Here is a 22942-nt window from a genome sequence, read left to right as displayed (position 1 = left end):
TATGAGAGGTTCAAACATGAGGGAGTGCAAAGTGATGAACAGTGTGCAGTGAAGTTAATTCTGCCAGCATTTTCTTCTTGTGAGCAATGGAATCTAGGATGAATGAACTTTGCAAATGTTGAAGGCTTGCAAGTACCATGTTCTATTCCCTGGCTCTCTGATCGCACTCTGCATATGCTCAGGCTGGTGTTGGCAAGGAACCACTCCTATGAATCAGCGAAGAAAATGCACCCCGCATATGGCTACATCCTCGGCTTCGACCACGACTGTGCTGGCAATGGCTACGTCCTTGACTCCTTTGGTGGGGCTTCTGCCGGCCACAACAACCGCTTCTACCAATCAAGGATGTCTTGGGATCCAGGAGGATTGAGCTTGCAGTCCAGGGCTTGCGAGTACCATGTTCTATTCCTCGGCTCGTTGATCGCACCCTGCATATGCTCTTGCTGTTATGTACTCCCTCCGTTCCTCAATATAAGGTGTATTATTTTTCCAAAAAGTCAAACTTCTCTAAGTTTGACCAAGTTTATAGACAAAAATATCAATATCTAGAATACCAAATCATTATGACTAGATTCATCATGAACTATATTTTTACATTTTATATATTTAGTATTATAAATCTTTATATATTTTGCTGTAAAGTTGGTCAAACAGAGACAACAGTTGACTTTTTGAAAAACTAATACACCTTATATTTAGGAACGGAGGGAGTACAATGCAACTCCCCTGTGGACCGTCCAAGAGTGGGAACCGGCTTGAGGGCAAGCCGATTGTTAAGGGGGAGGGGATGTCAGCATCCCTCCTCATGGGCCGATAGCTATGGGCTAGGCCCACCTACCTCACTACTGCAGGAGCTACAGCCGCAACCCTACTGCGACTACAAGTATCAGGAACAACGTACAGGGCCGGTATCTAGTGGATCACGGCTTTGGCACGACGGCTCTCTTCCCCTACCTCTCGCCCTCCTCCTGTTCTTCCTGATCCTCAAACCCTGTACCTCCATTGTTGTTGCTCGTAATCAAAGCTTGTATCCAATAAATATTGAGAGAGACATCTGGTACCTTACATATTGTGGTGGGTGATTCCAAAACAAACGGTTTACTGTATCGGACGGTTCAAAACATTGTGAACATTTTTTAAATGGATTTTTTTCTAAAAAGTTTTTATTTTTTAATTTTATGAAAATCATTTGGAACATGAACAGTTTTTGGAAATTTCAAACATTTTCTAAAAGCGGAGACATTTTGAATTCCCAGAAAACAGTACAGAAAAGCTACGCTACGTTAGATAAATGGGCCGGGCCACCCAGAGCGCCCGCCTGTGCCATTTACCGGAATGTTTTTAGTCGCTCGATGAGCTCCGGCATACCGGTTACTGGGCCGGGCCCAAGAAGGAGAAGGGGTTCGCGGAGAGGCGTTAGTTGCAAATAGGAATTGCCCTGCTCAAGCACCCCTAGCCGCCTCCACCTCCAGTCCTCCCCCCACCGGCGCCACTCTCAGCCGCCGCCTCGCCCTCCGTATCCCACCTCGCCTCTGCCTGCATATCCCGTCGCCGCTGCATCTATCCATGACGGAGCTAAACCCTAAGCCCAAGTCCGCAAAGAAAGCGAGGAAGGCCGCCGCCGCCGGTGGGGAGGAGAAGGGCATGGACGCGCTCAAGTCCGATGTAATCCCCAAGCTGAAGTCCAGCAAGAAATCAAAGAAGCCCGCCGCCGAGGAGGGTGAAGAGAAGGGCGCCGGCGCGCTCAAGTCCGACGTAAGTCCCGAACCGAATCCCACCAAGAAGAAGAAAAAGAAGCCCGCCGCCGGTGGGCAGGATGATGACATTGACGCGATCAAGTCCGACGTCGCCTCGTTCGCCTCGTCGCTGGGACTTGTCCCCGGCGCCGGCAACTCCTCCGGGTTCGACGACTCCGACTTCCGCAAGTCGGGCCCCATGAGCGCCCCCAAACCGCCCAAGCACCCCCAAACCCCAGAAGCGCCCGCAAACACCGAACCCCCCCAACACCCTAAACCTACCAAGAAGCCGCATCCTCTCGAGCTCCATGGCCCTCATACCGCCGCTACCACCAGTGCCACCACCAATTACCCGCTTGTAAAGGCTGGTGCTCTCTCCGGGCAGTGGTACGCTGATGCTGCTGAGCTTGAGGCCAGGGTCCTAGGCGACCGTAAGCATGCCGCGCCAGCAGTGAGGCTTCAGGAGATGCAGCGGATGGTGGAGCGGAAGCGGGAGCTGGCAGAGAAGCTCATGGCGCAGTACTCGAGGGAGTATGACTCGGTGCGACGGGGAACTGGTGATCTGAAGCTCCTGGAGATGTCGGCCAAGTCTGGTACATCAGCCGATAAGGTGTCGGCGTTCACATGTCTAGTCGAGGACAATCCAATAGCAAACATGAGGGCGCTTGACTCTCTCCTCGGTGAGTTGCACTATTGAAATGCTCATCGTGGTTGCGTATTGAACAAATTGAGGCAATAATGCTTTGTAGATCATGGAAACGGAGCTAGATTACATTTGAGATTCTTCCTGTATCTAGACACTGAGCTAGGGAAGAATGTTTTGAAGTGATCCTGATTCCTGACAACTTATCAACTTTTACAATCACAATGGCAGTTTTTTTATCTCATGTAACGCTTGAGTAAAAGTGGCATTTGGAAGCAATTCTATTGCATTAAATGTGACTGCTACTAGGAAAATATCCAGTGTTTCAGATCAGAAAATGAATCATGAATGTTAGATGGAAATCGCATAAATGTTAGACCTTTTAAGATATAAAACCAACTTGAAGTCACTAGAAAGACTTAGATGAGTCATGAGTGAAACTGTTGCACACCAAAAATTCAATAGAACTCATACTATGCTGATCCCCAAACCAAGGAGCCCCAGAATAGACATATGTTTGTTATGTGCAGTAGGCTTTATTTAGTGGCAGATGCTCGCCATAGGCTTGGACTATTAGCATTGCTGTCATTCGGTAGTGTATGGTCGGCAACCAAGGTTTTCGAGTCGATGAGTCGACGAGTCGCTCAGGGGGGGCGACTCTAGACTAGTCGTGACTAGTCTAGACTCATGGTCGACGAGTCGACATGCGATGAGTCGACGTGAGTTAAGCAGTAGGGAGCAGACCAGCAGCAGACAGCGGCAACCAAGGGAGGAGTCGCAGCAACCAACCAAGACAAGGCCATCAGGAGATGGGAGGAGCAGCCCAACAACAGCGGCAACCAAGGGATGAGCAGCAGGCAGTAGCAACCAGGGGAGAAGGGGACGAGCAGCAAGCCAGGGCGGCGGCTGCTGCAGAAGAGGGCTGGGTCGGGGGAGGGGGGCTGGAACTGTTCGATCTAGGTTTCCAGACGCTCCAATCTTCCTTCAATACTGGCCCACACGGCAATATTGGCCCAGTAAGGCCCAATGAAACCCTAGCCTGCGTAGCTCAATCTGGACCATCCATATTCTCTAATCTTCACCGTCCATCCACTCTCGTCTTAACTCTCTCTCTCACCTGCTCCCCTTCCAGCCCCCAGGCACGAATCGACAGCCGCAATGGCCTTGCTGCAGCTCCTCCTCCATGGCTTCTCTGCCTCCACCCCTTCCTCTCCGCCTCCCCCATCCTTCCCTGGAGCCACCCCTCCTTCCCTGCTCCATTTTCTCTGCCCAACTTCTCTTTCATGACAGATTGAACGAGTCGTTCGCCTCAAAAACTGCGACTAGTCGAGACTAGTCGGGACTAGTCGATCGAGTCGATCGACTCATCCAATGATTCGAGTCGACAGGTTGAGTCGACCTTCATGTAACGACTTGTCGACTAGTCGACGACTAGTCGCGACTAGTCGTTCGACTCGAAAACAGAGTCGGCAACTCAGTATAATCAGTTAATCACTGCCACTGGTCTTATGTGAACACCAGCGAGGTCTTTGTCAGTGAATGCGTTCCTTGCCACTGGAGAAAGATTGCTCAAGTTTACGAGATGACTCACTTTGTTGAGTTGAAGTTACCATCTGCATCTACTTTCATCCTCTCGTAGATTTCCTTTTGAAAACTGAGGTTGCGGTTTTATTCTGGTACTTAATAATATAAGTATATAGTCAATCCTTTTAGAACTAGAACCTCGCCGGGCTGTCCAGATACTCCCTCCGTTCTGATTTACTCGTCGTGGTTTTAGTTCAAATTTGAACTAAAACCACGACGAGTAAATCGGAAAGGAGGAAGTACATCCTAAGGCCGTCATGCCATCGATGAAGTGGCACATTTTTCAGATAAATTCCACCATCTATTGAGAAGTTAAGATCTATCATGAATGGCAGATCGATATCGTTTCAAATCACAGGCTTTTAAAGATTTGTGAACTATCAGTTTTTGCTATATAACATGCAGTTCAGCTAAGCTTGGACAAAGCTTTATGTCTGTGCATACAGGAAATTAGCTTTCTTGCAGTTCTAAGTTTGTGAAGCATGTTTTGTTTTGTTTTGGGTTACTTCATATTTTTTGTTTGCAATCTTCGGTATAGCTAGACTTTCAATGTCAATATGCTGTTTTGCAGATCATCTTGTATCTGTTCTCTTTGATAAGTATTCTAAAGAGGTTCTTTCTGTTTTTTGGAAACGAAATTACAACAGGTATGGTTGCATCAAAGGTTGGTAAAAGGTATGCATTCACAGGCTTTGATGCATTGAGGGAGTTATTCGAAATGAGGTTAGCATCTTCTGAACTCTTTTCTTTTGTTACCTTGTAGCTATAGGATCTTTCCCTCCTGAGGACACACTAAAGCAAAATTGGTGGCATTTATCTTGTTATATTTCTTACCTTATTTTCCTTGAATCTTACTGCCATTTCTCAAATTGGAACGCATCCTTGCGGGAGCCACTTGAATGGGCCGCACCATTGGTCTTTTATTAGGCGTAAAGGCTCCCTTCTTTAGTGGTGCAAATATGTTTTCCAATTGATTATTCTTTGTTTTGTGTTTTCTAGACTACTAGGCTTACACAAGTTCAGGCACAAGAAGTTACATGCCCGCAAAAGCATTTCGAAGCACATGCACTTGAAGCTTGCACGGCTTGATTTTTCTGCATAGTAATTTCTTGCTCTTAAGATCTGACTAGACTGTCTCATGTTACTGGCTTTGGTTTCCATCTATTCCCTTGTTGGTTCGGGAATGATGTGCAGCTGTTCCACCCCCTGTTCTTTGGTTTTATTGAGACGGTCATGTGGGAATGCTAATTTGTAGAAGAATCACGCCGCATGTGTACAAACGAATGGAGAGGGCTACGGCTGTTTTATGAGTGACACTTTCTCGAACAATAACAAGACTAATTAATTAGCACTGCCAGATTTATTTTCTTACGGCATAAGCTCTCCGTTTTCTTTTATTTCTTGTCATTGTGGTTATTGAATATTGATGACATTCTCTTGCTAGGTTATTGCCTGATCGTAAGTTGAAAAGTCTTATTCAGCGCCCATTAGACATTTTACCTGAAACAAAAGATGGCTACTCGCTTCTCCTATTCTGGCATTGGGAAGACTGCTTGAAACAGAGGTATTTCTCACTCATCTATGTATCTGGCTATTTACGTTTGAGTCATCCAGGATCCAAGTAGATGCCATATGTAGGTCCGGACTCTGGAAGAAATAAGCCTTCAATTTAGGAACACTTACTTTATTATTGAATGAAGGCACTAGACTTTTTATCTTGCCATTGTTATATGTGACACCTTTATTATTATTCTATTGGTCAGCATTTTAAATGTGTCACATATAACAATGGCAAGATATATGTGACACCTTTATCTGGCCTGATCATTGTTATATGTGACACCTTGATGGCTGGCATGTGGGACCCATTGCCATTGTTACATGTGACACCTTTATCTTGCCTGGTCATTGGATTTTTTTTTTCAGTTTTGAATGTTATGATTAATACTATTACAGGTATGAGAAGTTTGTTATTGCACTGGAGGATGCGTTAAAAGATATGCTGCCAAGCCTCAAGGACAAAGCAATGAAGGTTAGCCCAAATTGTGGATTCATATGGAACAAACTTTTTTAATTGCTCTCATTCTGGGCAAAGACTAGCGTTATACCGTCACAGAATGAAAAGAATCTGTTGGGAAACTTATAGTGGGGCATATCCTATTATTTTCTACATCACATCTGATACCTGGAAATATCGAAAACAGTAAAGTAGTTGTGAAAAATCAAAACATAATCGCAAACATTCGACAAGATGCGTTGGAGCTGCAATAAAAATTGCTATTACCTCCGTTCCTAAATATAAAACGTTTTGGCGGTTCAAATTGAACTGCTAAAACGTCTTATATATAGAAACAGAGAAGTACAATAGTACGATTTTGAGGCAGCTAAGCATGGTTTGCCTCGACAAACTTGCATAACATCTAATCTAGCTTTGACCATATTGTGAGTGGAGATATGTTGATGCTGTACCAAATGTACTAAATCTCGGGATCAGCTGTTGAATTGATACCACGTCATCTTTCAAACCGATTTAACACGGAATTATCAAGCCATAATAGAATTTCAAGTCAGTTTCCTATCCAGATATGTCTACGTTTTAATATCTTGGCGGAAACTTGCTATTTGCTGCAGGGAACTTGATTCCTGGCAGGCACAGGAAAATTTTAAAACCAAACTAGTTTTGTAACTGAATATGAAGGTTTGAGTAGAAGTTTCTGGTGGCAATTTTGTCGAACCAACCGAAGTTCTCCAGGAACTGGTGAAAGCTAACTTACCTAATTAAATAGAAAACCAGGAGGTTCAGAACTGGTCCTTGCCTGCAACTGCTCAGTTTCCAATTCCTGGTCAATCTGGAAGCTCGGCCACTGGTCCTCATGAGATCTGGGAAATGGCTGTCATTTTATTTTGAGGATTTACTTACCCTAGCCTCGTAAAATAGACATGCTTTCACTGATTTGTGCTATTACTATCATTAATATTTTGTGTTTCCTTCTCATGAAATGTGTCTTGTTTGTTGTTTTCCTCTTCCTCTGCAGACAGTTTCTGCCCTTCTAAAGAGTAAATCTGAACAGGAACGCCGGTTACTTACAGCTCTTGTTAACAAAGTAAGTTGTCATTTTCCTGCCATTTCTCCATTTTCACTTGTTATGATGTACCCAACGCAGATATGATTAATTTATAGTGCAATGCTATATATATTACTTATGATAAGCAATACCTTACGGGAAGCGGCCTTATTCTTAGTCATCGTGATGCAAACTATTGCAGCTTGGAGATCCTGAAAGGAGGGCAGCATCAAGTGCCGCATATCTGTTAACAGGTCTTCTGTCCACTCATCCAAATATGAAGGTATATGCATTTGTCGTGTTATTGTCATAAATTGTCTGTTCGATCAGTATAGTTAACTACGTTATATTTTTCTCACGAAATCAATAAAAAACTTAACTCTTGTGTGTTCTCGGACATTTTAAATTTGCAGATGGTTGTGATAGATGAGGTGGACTCATTTCTGTTCAGACCACATGTTGGGCTTCGGGCCAAATACCAAGCCGTATGTTATTGTTTCCGTTACTATTTTTTTCAAACATTGGTTCTGAATTTGATACACAGAGCACATTGGTAAATTGGTTCTCTTACAGATAACATTTGTGTAAAGTTGTACTTTCTGAATACCGGGATATGCTCATCTATCCAAACTACGATGTATTTATTTTAAATGTGCTATCTTGCCTTCTAAACTAAAGTTGTATTTGTACAGGTCAACTTTTTGAGCCATATTTTTCTTACCAGTAAAGGAGATGGACCTAAAATTGCAAAACGGTTGGTGGATGTCTACATTGCGGTTTTCAAGGTTTGGACGTGGTTCATAAGTGTATAATTCTTGCTGTGCTTAGGCGTTCTTACTGGCGATGACCCTTCTCCTGCCAACGTTTAGTTTACTTTCATCACATCCTCAGTTTGCCATCTTGTTGGCCCTGTTTTCTTTTAAACTTCTGCAGTTCACATCATATTTCAATTTTGTTTCTATGGCTTTATGTTCATCCTCATAGTCTCCTCACCTGTATGGGGTTAATTGCTTTTAAACATTTAAAGTTGTCTTTATTGTTCTGTGGCACTGTTGTCAGGTACTCATGTCTTGCCCTCGTGATGGTAAAGGAGAAAAACAAAGTAAACATGGCAAGAAAAAGGATGAAAATGGGAAAACAAAGGGGCGGGAGGACAAGGTCAACGACTCTAATTCACATGGAAACCATGAAATGGATCCACCAGCAGGAACAGATCTAGAAATGGATTCCCGCCTTCTCTCTGCACTTTTATCTGTATGTCTCACACTCTGCAGACTTGCCTAGTACTGTCTTTGCTTCGTCGTGTTATGTGCTAACAGTATGCTTACATATGCCCCTTTTTTTGTGCTCAAACTGGTTCTTGACTTGTGTCTCTAGTTCTTATTGATAGATCATCTTATGCAGGGCGTAAATAGAGCGTTACCATATGTTGCAAGCTCTGAAGTTGATGATATTGTGGAAGTTCAGACACCAATTCTTTTTAGACTGGTGGGGTTATTAACTAGTGAAAGTACATTGCTGAGTTGTTCTCTGATGGACATAATAGCTTCCTGTAAGGATCCTAACTAGCATTTTTTTGGTTGCATGTAGGTTCACTCTGAGAACTTCAATGTTGGTGTTCAGGCGTTAATGCTTTTATATCAGATCTCCACAAAAAATCAGATAGCAAGTGACCGTTTTTACCGCGCGTTATATGTGAAACTTTTGAGTCCTTCAGCTGTTACTTCATCAAAGGTTTCAGTTGCCGGCCCTTTTGTCATGCTTTCTGTGTGTTCTTTATTTTAGTGCACTTTGATCTTTGAACAGTAACATGGTTTTTAAATCTCTTCCCTGGCACAAGATAACCATGAAGAAAGTAGCTCTGTGCCTCACCCTTATATGTTGTTAGGCATCTTTTTCTATAGTTTACCTGACTAATCATGTCTTGCATATTTCAGCCGGAATTATTTCTGGGTCTGTTGGTGAAAGCAATGAAGAATGATGTAATGCTGAAGAGAGTAGCTGCATTTTCGAAGCGTCTGCTTCAGGTATGTTTTCTAACGATGTGAATATATTACTTAAATTTGCTAGAAGTTCGTAATCACAGAAATGGTTGTCGTGGGCTCCCGACATATAAGCCGATTATGCCTTAATCAGTTACCTGTTGCCCAGGACGAGCATAAAGGACTAACACTAGTTACGCTACTACTATACAGCACTAACACCACTGCCCATTGGAACTAAAAACTACACAGTTGCACATGAAAGTTCCAAGTGGAAATTCCCCTGAAGTTGCAAATTCTGTGAAAATGGGATTCATAAATAAGTCCTAATTTGTAGTAATATGGAAGAGTATGTTGTACATAGATGCAATTATGCAAAATTTCAGGTCTAAATTACATCATTTCCAACATACAAAAAAGGTAAATACTTAAGTTGTATCGCAGCTATGACCAACACACCCTAGGTTGTATCAGAAACGGTGTCTGCTATGCTTCTTGTACTAGTTTTGATGGGCCCACGATGGGGTTAGTCTTAGAGATATGATTACAGGGTGATGTAGGGACGAGGCGTTTTGGCTCCTGGGCTCAGATGAGCCCGGGAGTGAACAAAAATATCGTTACAAACACTAAATAATTAAAAAAAATCCGAATTTTTGTGTGGGCAAAGATGCATGAGTGCGTGATATCCGTGCCAAATTTCAGAGCATTTGGATGTCTGAGTAGCTCTCAGCAAAAAAGACAAATTTGGGGTCTGAAAAAGTTTACTGTTTGCACTGTTGGGACCCGATTTTGTTGTTTTTGCTGAGAGCTACTCAGATGTCCAAATGCTTTTTAGTTTGGCACGCATCTCATGCACTCAAAGATCTTCCATGCAAAAAAACCCCCGGATCTTTTGAATTTACTGTTCACCGGGTGCAGATGAGCCTGGGTTCAGAATTGGATATTAGGTGATGTTGTCATTATCTGAGTACTAACCAGTAGAAGAATAAGATATGTTCCCACAATATGATTAGAGCCAAGTTCACACTTGGTCACAAAACAATATTAACCACATGGTTTGTGCTGTTCTTATTTCTGTTTTACACCATTTTTGTGATAGTAGGATTGTCAAGTAGAAACTCCCACTGCAACTCTTATGCCTGTTTTACATGCTTCGTGATTTGTGATATTTTAGAAAAGAACTAGAACTGATAAATATTGTTATGAAGTGAGCCTATATTCCATCGGGCCAACAGGCCAGCACATATACATGAAGGGAAATAAGCAAAGAAGCCCCTATACAATATGATAACTACACACACAGCACAACCCTGTTCTAACACCCCCCCTCAAACTCAAGGGGGATCTTGGACACCGAGTTTGGACAGGAAAAAGCTGTGTTGGGACCGTGTCTGAGCTTTCGTCAGAAAATCAGCAAGCTGAAGCTCCGAGGGCACATACTGAGGGGCCACAATTCTGTCTTGCACCTGAGAACGAGTGTAGGAGGCATCAACACCGATGTGCTTGGTGAGCTCATGCTTAACAGGATCACGGGCAATGCTGAGTGCCCCAGTGCTGTCGGAGAGCAGAGGGGTCGGTGTAGCAGTGGAAACACCAAAATCCTGAAGAAGCCATCGTAGCCAAGTAATTTCTGCAGTCACGGACGCCATAGCTCGCAGCTCAGCCTCAGCACTGGAGCGAGATACAGCATTCTGCTTCTTGGTCTTCCAGGCAATCAGGGAGGAGCCAAGAAAAACACAATAGGCAGAGAGAGAGCGGCGATCAGTGGGATCGCTGGCCCAGGTAGCATCACAGTAGGCCTGAAGCTGAAGAGAGCTGGAGCGAGGGAAGAATAAGCGACGAGTCACGGTACCACGAAGGTAACGAAGAACACGAAGAAGGTGACTGTAGTGAAGTTGAGTGGGAGCAGAGACAAACTGACTTAGAATGTGCACAGCATAAGAAATGTCAGGACGAGTGATGCCTAGATAGACAAGGCTCCCAACAAGATGGCGGTAGCGTGTGGGATCTGCAAGGGGTTCACCCTCACCAGGACGAAGATGGAGACCAAACTCCATAGGAGTGTCAACCGTGCGCTGATCAGTGAGGCAGGCACGAGTGAGAAGATCTTGGATGTACTTCTCTTGAGAGAGATAAATACCCTCAGGGGAAGAAATGATCTCAAGTCCAAGAAAGTAGCGAAGAGAACCCAAATCAGTCATCAAGAATTGCTCATGTAGACGTTTCTTCACAAAATCAATGAATTGGTGGTCAGCCCCTGTGATAATCATGTCATCAACATAGAGTAGTAAAAGGGTGCGACCGCGAGGAGAAGTGTGAATAAACAGAGCAGGATCATGAACACTAGCAGAGAACCCGATCCTTGTGATGACGGCGGAGAAACGCTCAAACCAGGTACGAGGAGCTTGTTTCAGCCCGTAAAGAGCGCGCCGAAGGCGACAGACAGTGCCATCAGAGACAGTATAGCCAGGAGGCGGCTGCATATAGACCACTTCCCGCAGCTCACCATTCAAGAAGGCATTCTTGACATCTAATTGAGAGATGGACCACTGCCGAACAGCAGCAACAGCCAAAAGAGTGCGAACAGTGGTCATGTGAGCAACAGGAGCAAAAGTCTCATCATAGTCACGACCATACTCCTGCTGGAAGCCACGCGCAACAAGACGAGCTTTGTAGCGCACGAGAGAACCATCTGAATGTGTCTTAACCTTGTAGACCCATTTGCAAGTGATGGGTCTAACGCCTGTAGGCAGGGGTACAAGGTCCCAAGTGCCTGTGCGCTCAAGAGCATGAATTTCCTCTGCCATAGCATGCTGCCATTCAGAATGAGCAGCAGCCTCACGATACGTAGACGGCTCAACAAGAGTGGTAGCAGCAGCAACATAGTACGCAGGAGGCTGGAGAGTGTGGCGATCACGCAGATTATACCGAGGAGCAGGAGGGGTAGGTGGTTCTGAAGGAATGGGACCCAACAGGGAAGGAGTGGAAGTGGAAGTGGGCGCATCCGAGGGAGAAGGGTGCCGAGCACGACGGGAGTAGACAAAAGGAAGCGGAGAGAGAGGGGAAGTGGAAGGTGGCGCATCAGAGGGAGAAGGGTGTTGAGCACGACGGGAGTAGGTAAAAGGAAAAGGAGAGAGAGTGGATGGCTCAACCCGAGTAGGAGAGTCAGGAATAGAAACCTCATCCTGTGTAAGCTGAAGCTCATGAGCAGACACAGGTGAAAGGCTAGGAGTGGACCTACCAGGTGACGATAAAGGTGAAGAATCAGGTAGAGTCAAAAAAGAGAGAGGCTCGACTAACGACTCGGTTGTGGCAGTAGAAGAATGACGAGGGTAGAAGGAGCGAGACTCATCAAAAGTGACATCTTTGGAGATTCTCAGTCTTCGAGCAATAGGGTCCCAGCAACGGTAACCTTTGTGCTCCAAACTGTAGCCAAGGAAAACACATTCAACAGATTGAGCAGTCAATTTGGTGCGTTCATGAGGGTGGAGAAGAACAAAACAGGCACAACCAAACAGGCGTAGACCACTATAATCAGCTGGACCATCACCTAGATGATCAACTGGTATCCCTCCCTGAAGAGCAACAGAAGGCTGAATATTAATGAGATAAACAGCGGTAGAGACAGCCTCAGCCCAAAAGTGCGGGGGAACAGCAGAAGATAAAAGAAGAGCCCGAGCAGTCTCAAGGACGTGACGATGTTTGCGTTCAGCCACCCCATTTTGAGCGTGTGCACCAGGACAGGAATACTGAGGAAGGGTACCCTGTTCAGCAAGGAAACCACGAAGCGCACGAGATAAGTACTCGCCAGCCGAATCAGCACGAAAAACTCGAACAGAGGAATCATACTGAGTGCGAACCATGGTAGCAAACGACTTGTAAATTTGAAGCACTTGACTACGAGATGACATAAAGTAGATCCAAGTGTGGCGAGAAAAATCATCAATGAAAATTATATAATATTTGTGACCCCCTTTCGAAACAAAGGGGGCAGGACCCCATACATCAGAGTGAACAAGTTCAAAAGGTCGTTGAGAAACAGAATTACTAGAGGGATATGGAAGTTGTATCTGCTTGCCAAGCTTACAACCCATACAAGTTAGTGAACTATCACCAGATACAGACCCTAGAACACCACTCCTAACCAAAGAAGACAAGCGGGAGCCACAAATGTGACCCAATCGATGATGCCACTGAGCGAAGGATGTGGTGGAGGTGGCAGCTGAAGCAAAAGGGGTGGTGATGTCCGACTGGCTAGAGGACGCAGCGGAAGGAAGGCGCAGCCAATCGAGCTCCCAAAGGCGCTGAGAGTCATGGCGCCGAGGACCGATCCCAACCAGAGTCCCCGTACGACGATCCTGAACACAACAAGAGTCAGAATCCAGAATAACACGACAACCCAAGTCAGTAAGTTGACCAGCAGATAGAAGTTGCATAGTCAGTTTAGGAACATGAGAAACGGCAGGGACATGAAAAGAAGACGTGGAAAGAGTCCCTCTTGCGGCAACAGAAAGAGAAGTGCCATCTGCAGTCTGAACTGTAAGAGGAGAAGGCACGGAATTGACAGCACAAAGATGATCTCTGTGTGGTGTCATGTGGAAGGAGGCCCCAGAATCAAGAATCCAGGGCAAAGATGTACCTGACGAAGAGTGCGGTGGTGGACCAGACGTCTGACCAGCAGAACCAGCAGAACCTGAGGATGGTGCAGAAGCAGTAAGGCGGCGCAGCAAGGTGAGCATCTCCTGGTGAACCTTCTCAAGGGAGCCCTCACGAGAATTAGAGGAGCCTCCCGAGTCCTTTTGAGGACGGCCACCACGGCGACCCTGTTTCCTCCTCTTGATGCACTCCGTGATCATGTGACCATCCTGCTTGCAGTAGTTGCAGAAAGCACTAGTGGAGGTTGCTGCCACCTGTGTAGAAGAGGGCACACCAGGCAGCGGTGGTGGAACGCGGGCAGCCAGGACTGCTGAAGAGGATGGCAATAAGCCCGTGCTCCGTAGGCGCACCTCCTCAGATCGCACCTCAGCAAGGGCCTCCAGAGTAGAGAGCCGAGGATGGCGTGCCAATAGCTGAGCACGACTCTGCTCGAACTCCGGCCGGAGGCGAGTGAGGAAGTCGTAGAGGCGACGAACCTCCAGCTTAGCTTGTTGCCGCACACAACACTGACATCTGCGACAAACATCAGCTCCCAGAGAGTCCAATTGGCGCCACACCGCCGACATCTCCTTGTAGAAATCATCCACAGTAGCATCTCCCTGTTGTAGTTGTTGCTCTTGACGAACAACAGAGAGATACATGGCATCCCCTGTAGACTCATAGCGATGGCGAAGGTGCTCCCACATCTGATATGCAGTGGTAAGGGCCACCACATCCATGGTGAGATCAACATCCATGCTGTTCACCAAGATAGAAGAGGCTCGAGCATCATCATTTGTCCATTGCTTGTATAAGTGGAGTTGATTCTGATACTCTTCAGTGGCCTCTTCAAAAGCATCTAGCATCTCACGTTGCTTGGTTTCATCGGCATCAACAGGGAAGGCCAACTCAGCTGGAGGAGTGGGCAGCAGGGGACAAGGCAGAGCACCAGAGAGGTGCTCCCAGACCAGCTGGCCCCTCATGTGCAGCTTCATGTGCTGCACCCAGTCCCTGTAGTTCTGTCCGTTGAAGATAACAGGACATCGTGGGACTGGGACAGCACCGGTGGTGGTGGAGGGCGCCATTGCAGCAGAGCAGCAACAGCAGCTCGTTGAAGACCAGCAGCAGCAGGAGGCACAGCTTGATGGCAGCAGCAGACCAGGAGGAGAAGAGCAGCAGCAGCCGCACTTTGAAGAGCAGCAGCAGCAGCTCGTTGAAGAAGAGCAGCAGCAGCAGCAGAGAAGAGGAGCAGCAGCAGCAGCAGCAGCTCGTTGAAGAGCAGCAGCAGCACGTTGAGGCGGCGGCGCCGGCCGGGAAGGACGGCGGCAGCAGCGGCCTGGAACGGCGGCGGCCTGGACCAGCAGGCGGCAGCAGCTACCAGGAAGAAGAGGGGAGAGGCTCGATGAAGAGAGGAGCGGCGGCCGGCGGCGGCTGGGGAACCTAACCCTAGCTCTTATATCATGTTATGAAGTGAGCCTATATTCCATCGGGCCAACAGGCCAGCACATATACATGAAGGGAAATAAGTAAAGAAGCCCCTATACAATATGATAACTACACACACAGCACAACCCTGTTCTAACAAATATGACATAAAAGTGACAATATCACAAGGGATGCGTTTGTATTTTATTTATGTATTATATCCACCACCCACTTGTCCTACAGTGGGATGTGGGAAAAGGGAAAGAAATCTGGGAGAAGGCTTTTAAAATCTAATCGTTGTTTAGACTATAGCCATATACAATCAGCTATCTATATGATAGCTGGCTTGATAGCACATTTTTTTTTGGATCACTGGAGCAGCATAATAATTACAAATCCGTATTATTAGTGATTATGGAATTGAATGGAACTAGGGAAGCTCTAATAACTAAATTGTGATGTCTCTGAACAGGTGGCTCTTCAACGCCCTCCACAGTATGCTTGTGGATGCCTTTTCATACTGTCTGAGGTCCTTAAAACAAAGCCACCATTATGGTATGTGGTTACTTGTCAATACCATATGATCTCACTGAATTTTATTGAGTACATAATTTACATCAAAATCTTCAGGACAATTGTGCTCCAGAATGAATCTGTTGATGATGGTATCGAACACTTCGAAGACATTGTTGAGAATCCTGAGGACCCTGCTATTGCTTCAACAAGTCCAATCAAACAGGATAGCATGTTGGCTTCACTTGAGAAATACAATTCTGACGGCAAGGATGATTCTGATGCTACGAAACAAGTAAAAGTGTCCGCTAGTGATGAGAAAGGTCAAACCAATGCATCAGCTGAGGGGTCGACATCACATGTATTATATAATCCACGACACAGAGAGCCTTCTTACTGGTATTGTCTTCTTAATCCTATATTTTGCATGAAATTTTCAGATTATGTTGTTTGATAATGCAAGGATAGAAATATGGGTATGCATCATGTTAATTTGGATTAGCTCTACTATCTGATCCAGGTGTATAATAAATTTCCGTTTATTTATTTTGAAATGCTAGTGGCAATATCGTGTAGCATTCTTGATAATCTAGTTCATCTCGAAATGCTATACTATTGCAATCCAATTACAAGAAAAAATTCAAAGAGAATTGGCCACTTGGTATACAAAATCAGTCACCATTTTTTGACAAGATCCCTAATAATCTATAACATCATACTATTTCACAATTTTCTCTCCTTTTTTGTACTTTGTTACAAATACAAACAATGTTCTTGATCACTCGTGCCTTTTGTTGTGTTCTCAGCAACGCAGATCGTGCTAGTTGGTGGGAGCTAACGTTATTGGCCTCACATGTGCACCCGTCAGTATTTACAATGGCTAGGACATTGCTATCTGGAAACAATATTGTTTATAATGGTGATCCATTGACAGACCTGTCGCTTCCTGCCTTCCTTGACAAATTCATGGAGAAGAAACCAAAAGGAAACCGCATCGCTGAAGGGAAATGGCATGGTGGATCACAAATTGCACCAGCTAAAAAGGTACGAATTTGTTATTTGCTTTTACTTTCTTTTGTTGAATTTGAATTGTTCATCTTGTGTTGTTTCTCTTCTAAGATGTTTTATCTCTGGATTTTACAATGACTTCTTCATGTTTTAATTTTTAACTTGCGGAAAAAAACATCACCTGTATAGCTGTCAACTTGTCATATGTTCGTTCTGTCATGGTTCCCATAATCTCTTGTAGCTTCACCAATATGAGGGGACCGCATTAGTATCATTCCAGTGCCTTTTGTCACGTAGCAGATCTGTCTGTGTGTGTCATGTACAGTATGCTAGTAAAGTAGTAATCACTCGTATAATGTTCACATGTTCGTTATTTCCTTTTGAGTTAGTGCTATCTTTTGTGTGCTTCCATCGTTTAGGCAGTGGCTGCATAAGAATATTCATTGTTACATTTGGAATTAAGTGAGAATATCCTGCAGCTATGGCCTATGGCAAGGTGCACATGCGCCATTTAGGTCCAGTGACACCTTGATCAGGCCTAAGTGTCATTTCACAAGCATTTCCTGCATATGTATGTTCTTCATAATTAATTTGAACGTTCATACGTAAAAACAACCTGTCTATACATCTGAAAGTACGTGATGATTTCTAGTTTGTCTTGGCAACTACAAAAATAACTGCATATGTTTTACCTGATCTCATGTTTAGTGATGACCTTCGACTATCTTTTCGGTTATGGATTCTATCATCATGTGACAGCACATGTGGCACTCCCTCTTCATATATACGAGTTGTCACTGCCGCAATTCTGTTGGCTGATCTATGTACGTCTGTGTGTGTGTGTGTGTGTCTGCAGCTTGACCTGAATCATCATCTCATTGGACAAGATCTGCTAGAACTGGCAGAAAATGAAGTTCCTCCAGAAGATGTTGTTTTCCATCGTTTCTACATGAACAAGACAGGCCCTATTAAGCCCAAGGCGAAGAAGAAAGCTTCAGTTCTGGATGAAGATACCGGAGAGCTCTTAGCTGATGACCTTGATGATGGCAGTGATGAAAGTGATGACGAGATGCAGGAGCTGGAAGATGAGTCCGCGGAGGATGGAGAATATGACTACGACAATCTGGACGCCAAGGCATTTGAGGAGGAAGGGGATTTGCTTAGAGATGACAGTGATGCTGATGTGTTGGATGACATTTCAGATGACGAGGATGATGATGAAGATGATGGTCTTAACATGTCGTATGTGGACGAGAGTGCTGACGATTCAGATGATGATGCTACCGATGTAAAGGCTGCAGCTGCAGCCCGTGGGCAAAAGCGAAAGAGCCGCTCAACTCCATTTGCAAGTCTAAAAGAGTATGAACATCTCATGGAGGGGGAGGCCGAGAAGTCTACTTTGAAGAAGAAGCAGCGGAAGCACAAGGAAGCTGGGGACAGTGTGGGCCGTAAGGAGAGAGGACAGAAACAGTCGGGATCACGAAAGAGAAAGTCCAAGAGATCTGAATGAGAATGGGCTTATACCATGCTGGAAAATGTTTGTGGCGATGTTGCTCGCTAAAGTTCTGTAGTTTTGGAAGACGCAAGCGGCTGGCAACATGTTGGTCTACCTTCTGGCACTCCGCCTCCATCGGTTCCTCTCCGCCCGTCCTTTTGCCGGTGGGGACGCGCTAGCCTTGCAGGAAGAAAGAACGGCGCGTGATAAGGCTCGGAGAATTAAGCGATCAAGCGATCAGTCATCATCACATCTAGGCGTGTAACAGCTTGTATTATCTAATTTTGAATTTTTTGGTATGTTGCATACATATTTTCCCCTACATTATGTAAACCGGGTGCCTGAAGAAGCTATATCCACCTAAATTTGTTACTTTTTCATAAAATATCTGGAAAATATCTGTGCTAAACATATAGTAAGAACATCCACAGCATGGATAAAATGGATATCCTTAAAACCGAGAGCCATAATAGACATATGGAGATTATTATTGTTACTAGGAAAACCCTCCGAGAAAACTGCCAAGATCTCCCACCCTTAGCATCGAAAACTAGCAAACAATATTTTTAGACGGCAGCACCAGGAAGTTGAAGTAAGTACAAGACACGTACATAAACTGAACAATCACCAGTCAACATGTCACACTGCACATTAGAGGCCTCTATCTGACAGAGGGGCACGCCCAGTGTAAATGCAAAATATTTAGTTGTCTACTTCCTCTGTTTCTAAATATAAGTTTTTTTAGACATTTCAAATGGACTACAACATATGGATGCATGTAGACATATTTTAGAGTATAGATTCACTCATTTTGCTTTGTATGTAGTCATTTGTTGAAATCTCTAGAAAGACTTATATTTGAGAACGGAGGGAGCGACCCCACCAGGATCCGCGACCAACCTGCTGGCCAATCCCGAGGAAGGCGACAGCGGGCCATCCTCCCCTCCCCCTGCGGGACAGTTGGTTTTGTCCAGCCAAGGCGCGGACCCACCGGGCCCCTTGCGCTGCCCCGCCATTGGGCCGCTCCCCGCCGCCTCGGATCCCGTTGCGCAAGATTCGCACGCTCTGATCCCGAGTGATCCCACACCCTCGGTGACTGATTTTTCTCATGCAGCCGCCCCAGACTCACCATGTGGCGGGCATGCCGACGTGGAACCTGTGGACGCATTTTTAGGCTCCATCCAAAGGCCGATCACGCAGATTCTCCCTGCGCCCCCCTCCCGCTCCCGTAGGAAGGAATTACCGCCGAACTTCACGCCCCGTCGGAGTGGCAGGATCGCCAAGGCTGATTGCAGCCTCAACTCTGAGCTCAAGGCCAAGAAGGTGCTCCTCCATCGCCTCGGACTCGTCTCGGACGACGCCCCCATCTCCGCTGCAACTCTGGCGAAGTACGAGCGCCTCTTCCAGAGGCCGCTGGCGCATGACGTGCTGCAGGCATTCGCCGACCTCTTCGGCTGGCGCATCCCCGAGCTTATCGACCCGCCTGTCAACTCGCCTTCCCCCCTGCCTCGCGCTGTCGAGGCCTAGCGGCTGCCTGGGCCACCGCAGGACTCCACCTCTCTCCATGGATCACAACCTTCGCATTGTATTCTGGAACGTGCGTGGCCTTAATGCCCCGGCCAAGCGCACCGCCGTTCGCAGCGTGATCACCACTGCCTCGCCTTGTATTGTTTGCATCCAAGAGACTAAGATGGTTTCTCTCTCGTCCTCGCTTGTCACTGAGACGCTCGGCTCGTCCTTCTCTGAGTTTTTCTTCCTTCCCGCGGATGGGACTCGTGGGGTATCCTGCTTGCTTGGCGCCCGGACATGATCGCACTTTCCGATCCATGCCGCGGCGAGCACCACATCACTGAGCTGGCCTCCTCTCTCTATGGTGCCCATCACTGGTGGCTCACTGGCGTTTATGGCCCGCAAGGTGATGCTGACAAGATCGCTTTCCTCAATGACCTCAGTGAGGTCCGACCGTTGCGTGTTGGCCCTTGGATCCTAGGGGGCGACTTTAACATGATCTCAGGGGCACGGACAAGAATAACTCCCGGCTCAATCATCGGGTCATGTCGCGGTTCCGCCGCTTCCTCGCTGATGAGGAACCGCGTGATATCTATCTGCACGGGCGGCGATATACTTGGTCAAGCGAACGCGGCACCCCAACCCTCACGCGCATTGATCGGGTGATCTCTAATTCTGCGTGGGAGGCGATCCACCCACATTGCATGCTACGCTGCCTCTCCTCCGCAGCGTCCGATCATGCGCCTCTCCTTCTTGACTGCACTGCGCGCTCGCCTGGCACGCGGAGATTCCACTTCGAAAGATTCTGGCCGCGCTCTGACGGCTACACACAGGTCGTGCTCGAGGCCTGGGCTATTGCGGCCGATGAGCCGGACCCCTTCCGCAGGTTGGTGGCACGCCTCAAGAACACTGCACGGCGTCTCCAAAGCTGGAGCGCGAAGAAGATTGGGGACGTGTCTCGACAGCTCCTTGTCGCTCGTGAGCTGATTGCGCGCCTTGATGCGGCGCAGGACTTCCGACCCCTCTCCCCGACCGAGGCCTGGTTGCGTAGGCGCCTCAAAGGGGCGTACCTGGGGCTGGCGTCGCTTGAGCGCTCGATCTCGCGCCAGCATGTCAGACTCTCTTGGTTGCGGGACTGCGACATGGGTCAGAAGTTCTTCAGGGTGCATGCAGCGCACCGCAAGCAAAAGAACCGGATCTTCGAGTTGCAGGTCGGAGACACATCCGTCTCCGACCCGGCCGCTCTTGCTGAAGCTTCTTACCGTCACTTCTCTGGCATCCTTGGATCGATGAAGCCGCGGCCTTTCTCCTTAGACCTCTCCGCGCTCCACGTTGGGCCATTCGACCTCTCCAGCCTCGACGCACCTTTCTCCGAGGGCGAGATTTGGGCTGCGGTCAAAAGCTTACCACTTGGGAAGACGCCGGGCCCCGATGGTTTCACCGCGAATTCCTCTGGAGTGCGTGGGACGTGATCAAGCATGAAATTTGCGCCGTCTTTGATAAGCTATACGCACTCAACGGGCGCAGTTTCTAGAGGCTCAATGAGGCGCTCCTCACCCTCCTTCCGAAGAAGCAAGATGCGGCATCTCTCTTCGACTATTGCCCCATCAGTCTCATCCATATCATTGCGAAGCTGTTCACGAAGGCGCTCTCTCTTCGGCTGGCACCTCACCTGGGCAAGATGGTCTCTACCACTCAAAGCGCATTCATCGCCGGCAGAAGCATCCACGACAACTTCCTCCTTGTTCAACAGACGGCTAGACTTCGCCATAACCTCAAGATGCCGCGGATGCTCCTCAAGCTCGACATCGCGAGGGCTTTCAACTCGGTGGCATGGTCCTTTCTGCTGTACACGCTGAAGCACCTAGGCTTTGGAGACCGATGGTGCGAATGGATCTCCATCCTGCTCTCTACCGCATCGACACATGTGCTTGTCAATGGCATCCCCGGGCCACCAATTCTTCACGCGTGCGGGCTGCGGCAAGGGGACCCCATTTCCCCAATGCTCTTCGTCATCGTCATCGACGTGATCAACTCGCTCCTTCAGCGAGCCGTCGAGCGCGGCCTCCTCCAACGGCTGACCGCTCGGCACCTGCCTTCGAGCGTCTCCCTTCTTCGCTGATGACGTCGTCATCTTCAGCCACCCCGACACCCACGACATCCGCGCCATTCGCCGCATATTGGACGTCTTCGGCAAGGCGTCCGGGCTCTGCACAAACCTCGCCAAGTGCTCGGCCTCCCCCATACGCTGCGACGAGGGGCACATTGCCACGATCACGGCTGAGATGGCCTGCCCGATTGCTTACTTCCCGGTGAAGTACCTTGGCCTCCCGCTTTCCCTCCACAAGCCCTCGACAGTTGACCTCATGCCGCTCGTCGACAAGCTCGAGAGGAAGCTCTCCACTTGGCTTGGATCCATGCTCTCCTTGGGGGATCGCCTCGCGCTCTGTCGGCACGTCCTCTGCGCCATGCCCATCCACATCCTCGTCGCCATTGCCGTCGACAAGTCCATCCTTGCTCGAGTCAACCGGATCATTCGAGGCTTCATTTGGGTTGGCCGCAAGGACGCACGTGGAGGGCAATGCCGAGTGAACTGGGATCGGGTGTGTCGCCCCACCTTCGTCGGTGGCTTGGGGATCCGCGACCTGCAGCGCGCTAGCGTCGCCGTGCGCACCCGATGGCTCTGGCTCAAGCGTACCGATGCTTCGCGCCCCTGGAGTCAGGTGCACCTCCCCCATGATCCTGCGGCCTCACAGATTTTCAGAGCCTCCACCACCTGGGAGGTGCGTGATGGTCGCACCTGCAAGTTCTGGACTGACCCTTGGATTGATGGCAAGGCCATCCCCGAGCTTGCCCCTCTCGTGTTCTCCCTGGTCTCCAAACGGCATCGTCGTGATCGAACGGTGGCCGAGGGCCTACCTGAGCGTGCCTGGGTGCGCGACATTGCCGGCGCGCTCGGCCCGGCCGCCCTGCTTCAATATGTCGACCTTTGGCGTATGCTGCAAAATGCTACCCTCTCGGCTGGGCCTGATGTGCTACGCTGGAAGTGGACGGAGTCCGGCGTCTACTCTGCCAAATCCTGCTACCTTGCGCTCTTTCATGGATCTACGACCGGCGTGTCCTGGAAGCTCACCTGGAAGACTTGGGCCCCCTTACGCATCAAGGTTTTCATCTGGCTTGCCTTGCAGGACCGATGCTGGACGACCGACCGCCTTGCCCGGCGAGGGCTGCCCCCACAATGACAGTTGCGTGCTGTGCGACCAGACCACCGAGGACATGCACCACTTGTTCACCTCCTGCCCCTTCTCCCGCCGAATTTGGCATGAGGTCCTTTCTTGGTGCCGACC

The 22942-nt window shown here is 47.7% G+C and overlaps 1 protein-coding gene across 1 annotated transcript; it reads left to right on the top strand.

The window, feature by feature from the left end:
• Nucleotides 1–1437: 1437 nt before the first annotated feature.
• LOC123137338 (CCAAT/enhancer-binding protein zeta) lies at nt 1438–18471 on the top strand. Its single transcript, XM_044557054.1, has 16 exons — nt 1438–2416; nt 4611–4686; nt 5408–5527; nt 5920–5995; nt 6999–7067; nt 7231–7311; nt 7442–7513; nt 7721–7813; nt 8088–8282; nt 8433–8516; nt 8619–8762; nt 8966–9055; nt 15543–15625; nt 15701–15982; nt 16390–16627; nt 17448–18471. Exons 1-16 carry the CDS (start codon nt 1567–1569, stop codon nt 18099–18101), a joined length of 3207 nt encoding a protein of 1068 aa, XP_044412989.1. The 5' UTR covers nt 1438–1566; the 3' UTR covers nt 18102–18471.
• Nucleotides 18472–22942: the final 4471 nt, after the last annotated feature.

Source organism: Triticum aestivum, chromosome 6B (genome assembly GCF_018294505.1).
Source record: "Triticum aestivum cultivar Chinese Spring chromosome 6B, IWGSC CS RefSeq v2.1, whole genome shotgun sequence".
Taxonomy (NCBI): Eukaryota; Viridiplantae; Streptophyta; class Magnoliopsida; order Poales; family Poaceae; genus Triticum; species Triticum aestivum.
The sequence above is the reverse complement of the archived record's forward strand: the minus strand, read 5'-3'. Positions and strand labels throughout refer to the sequence as shown.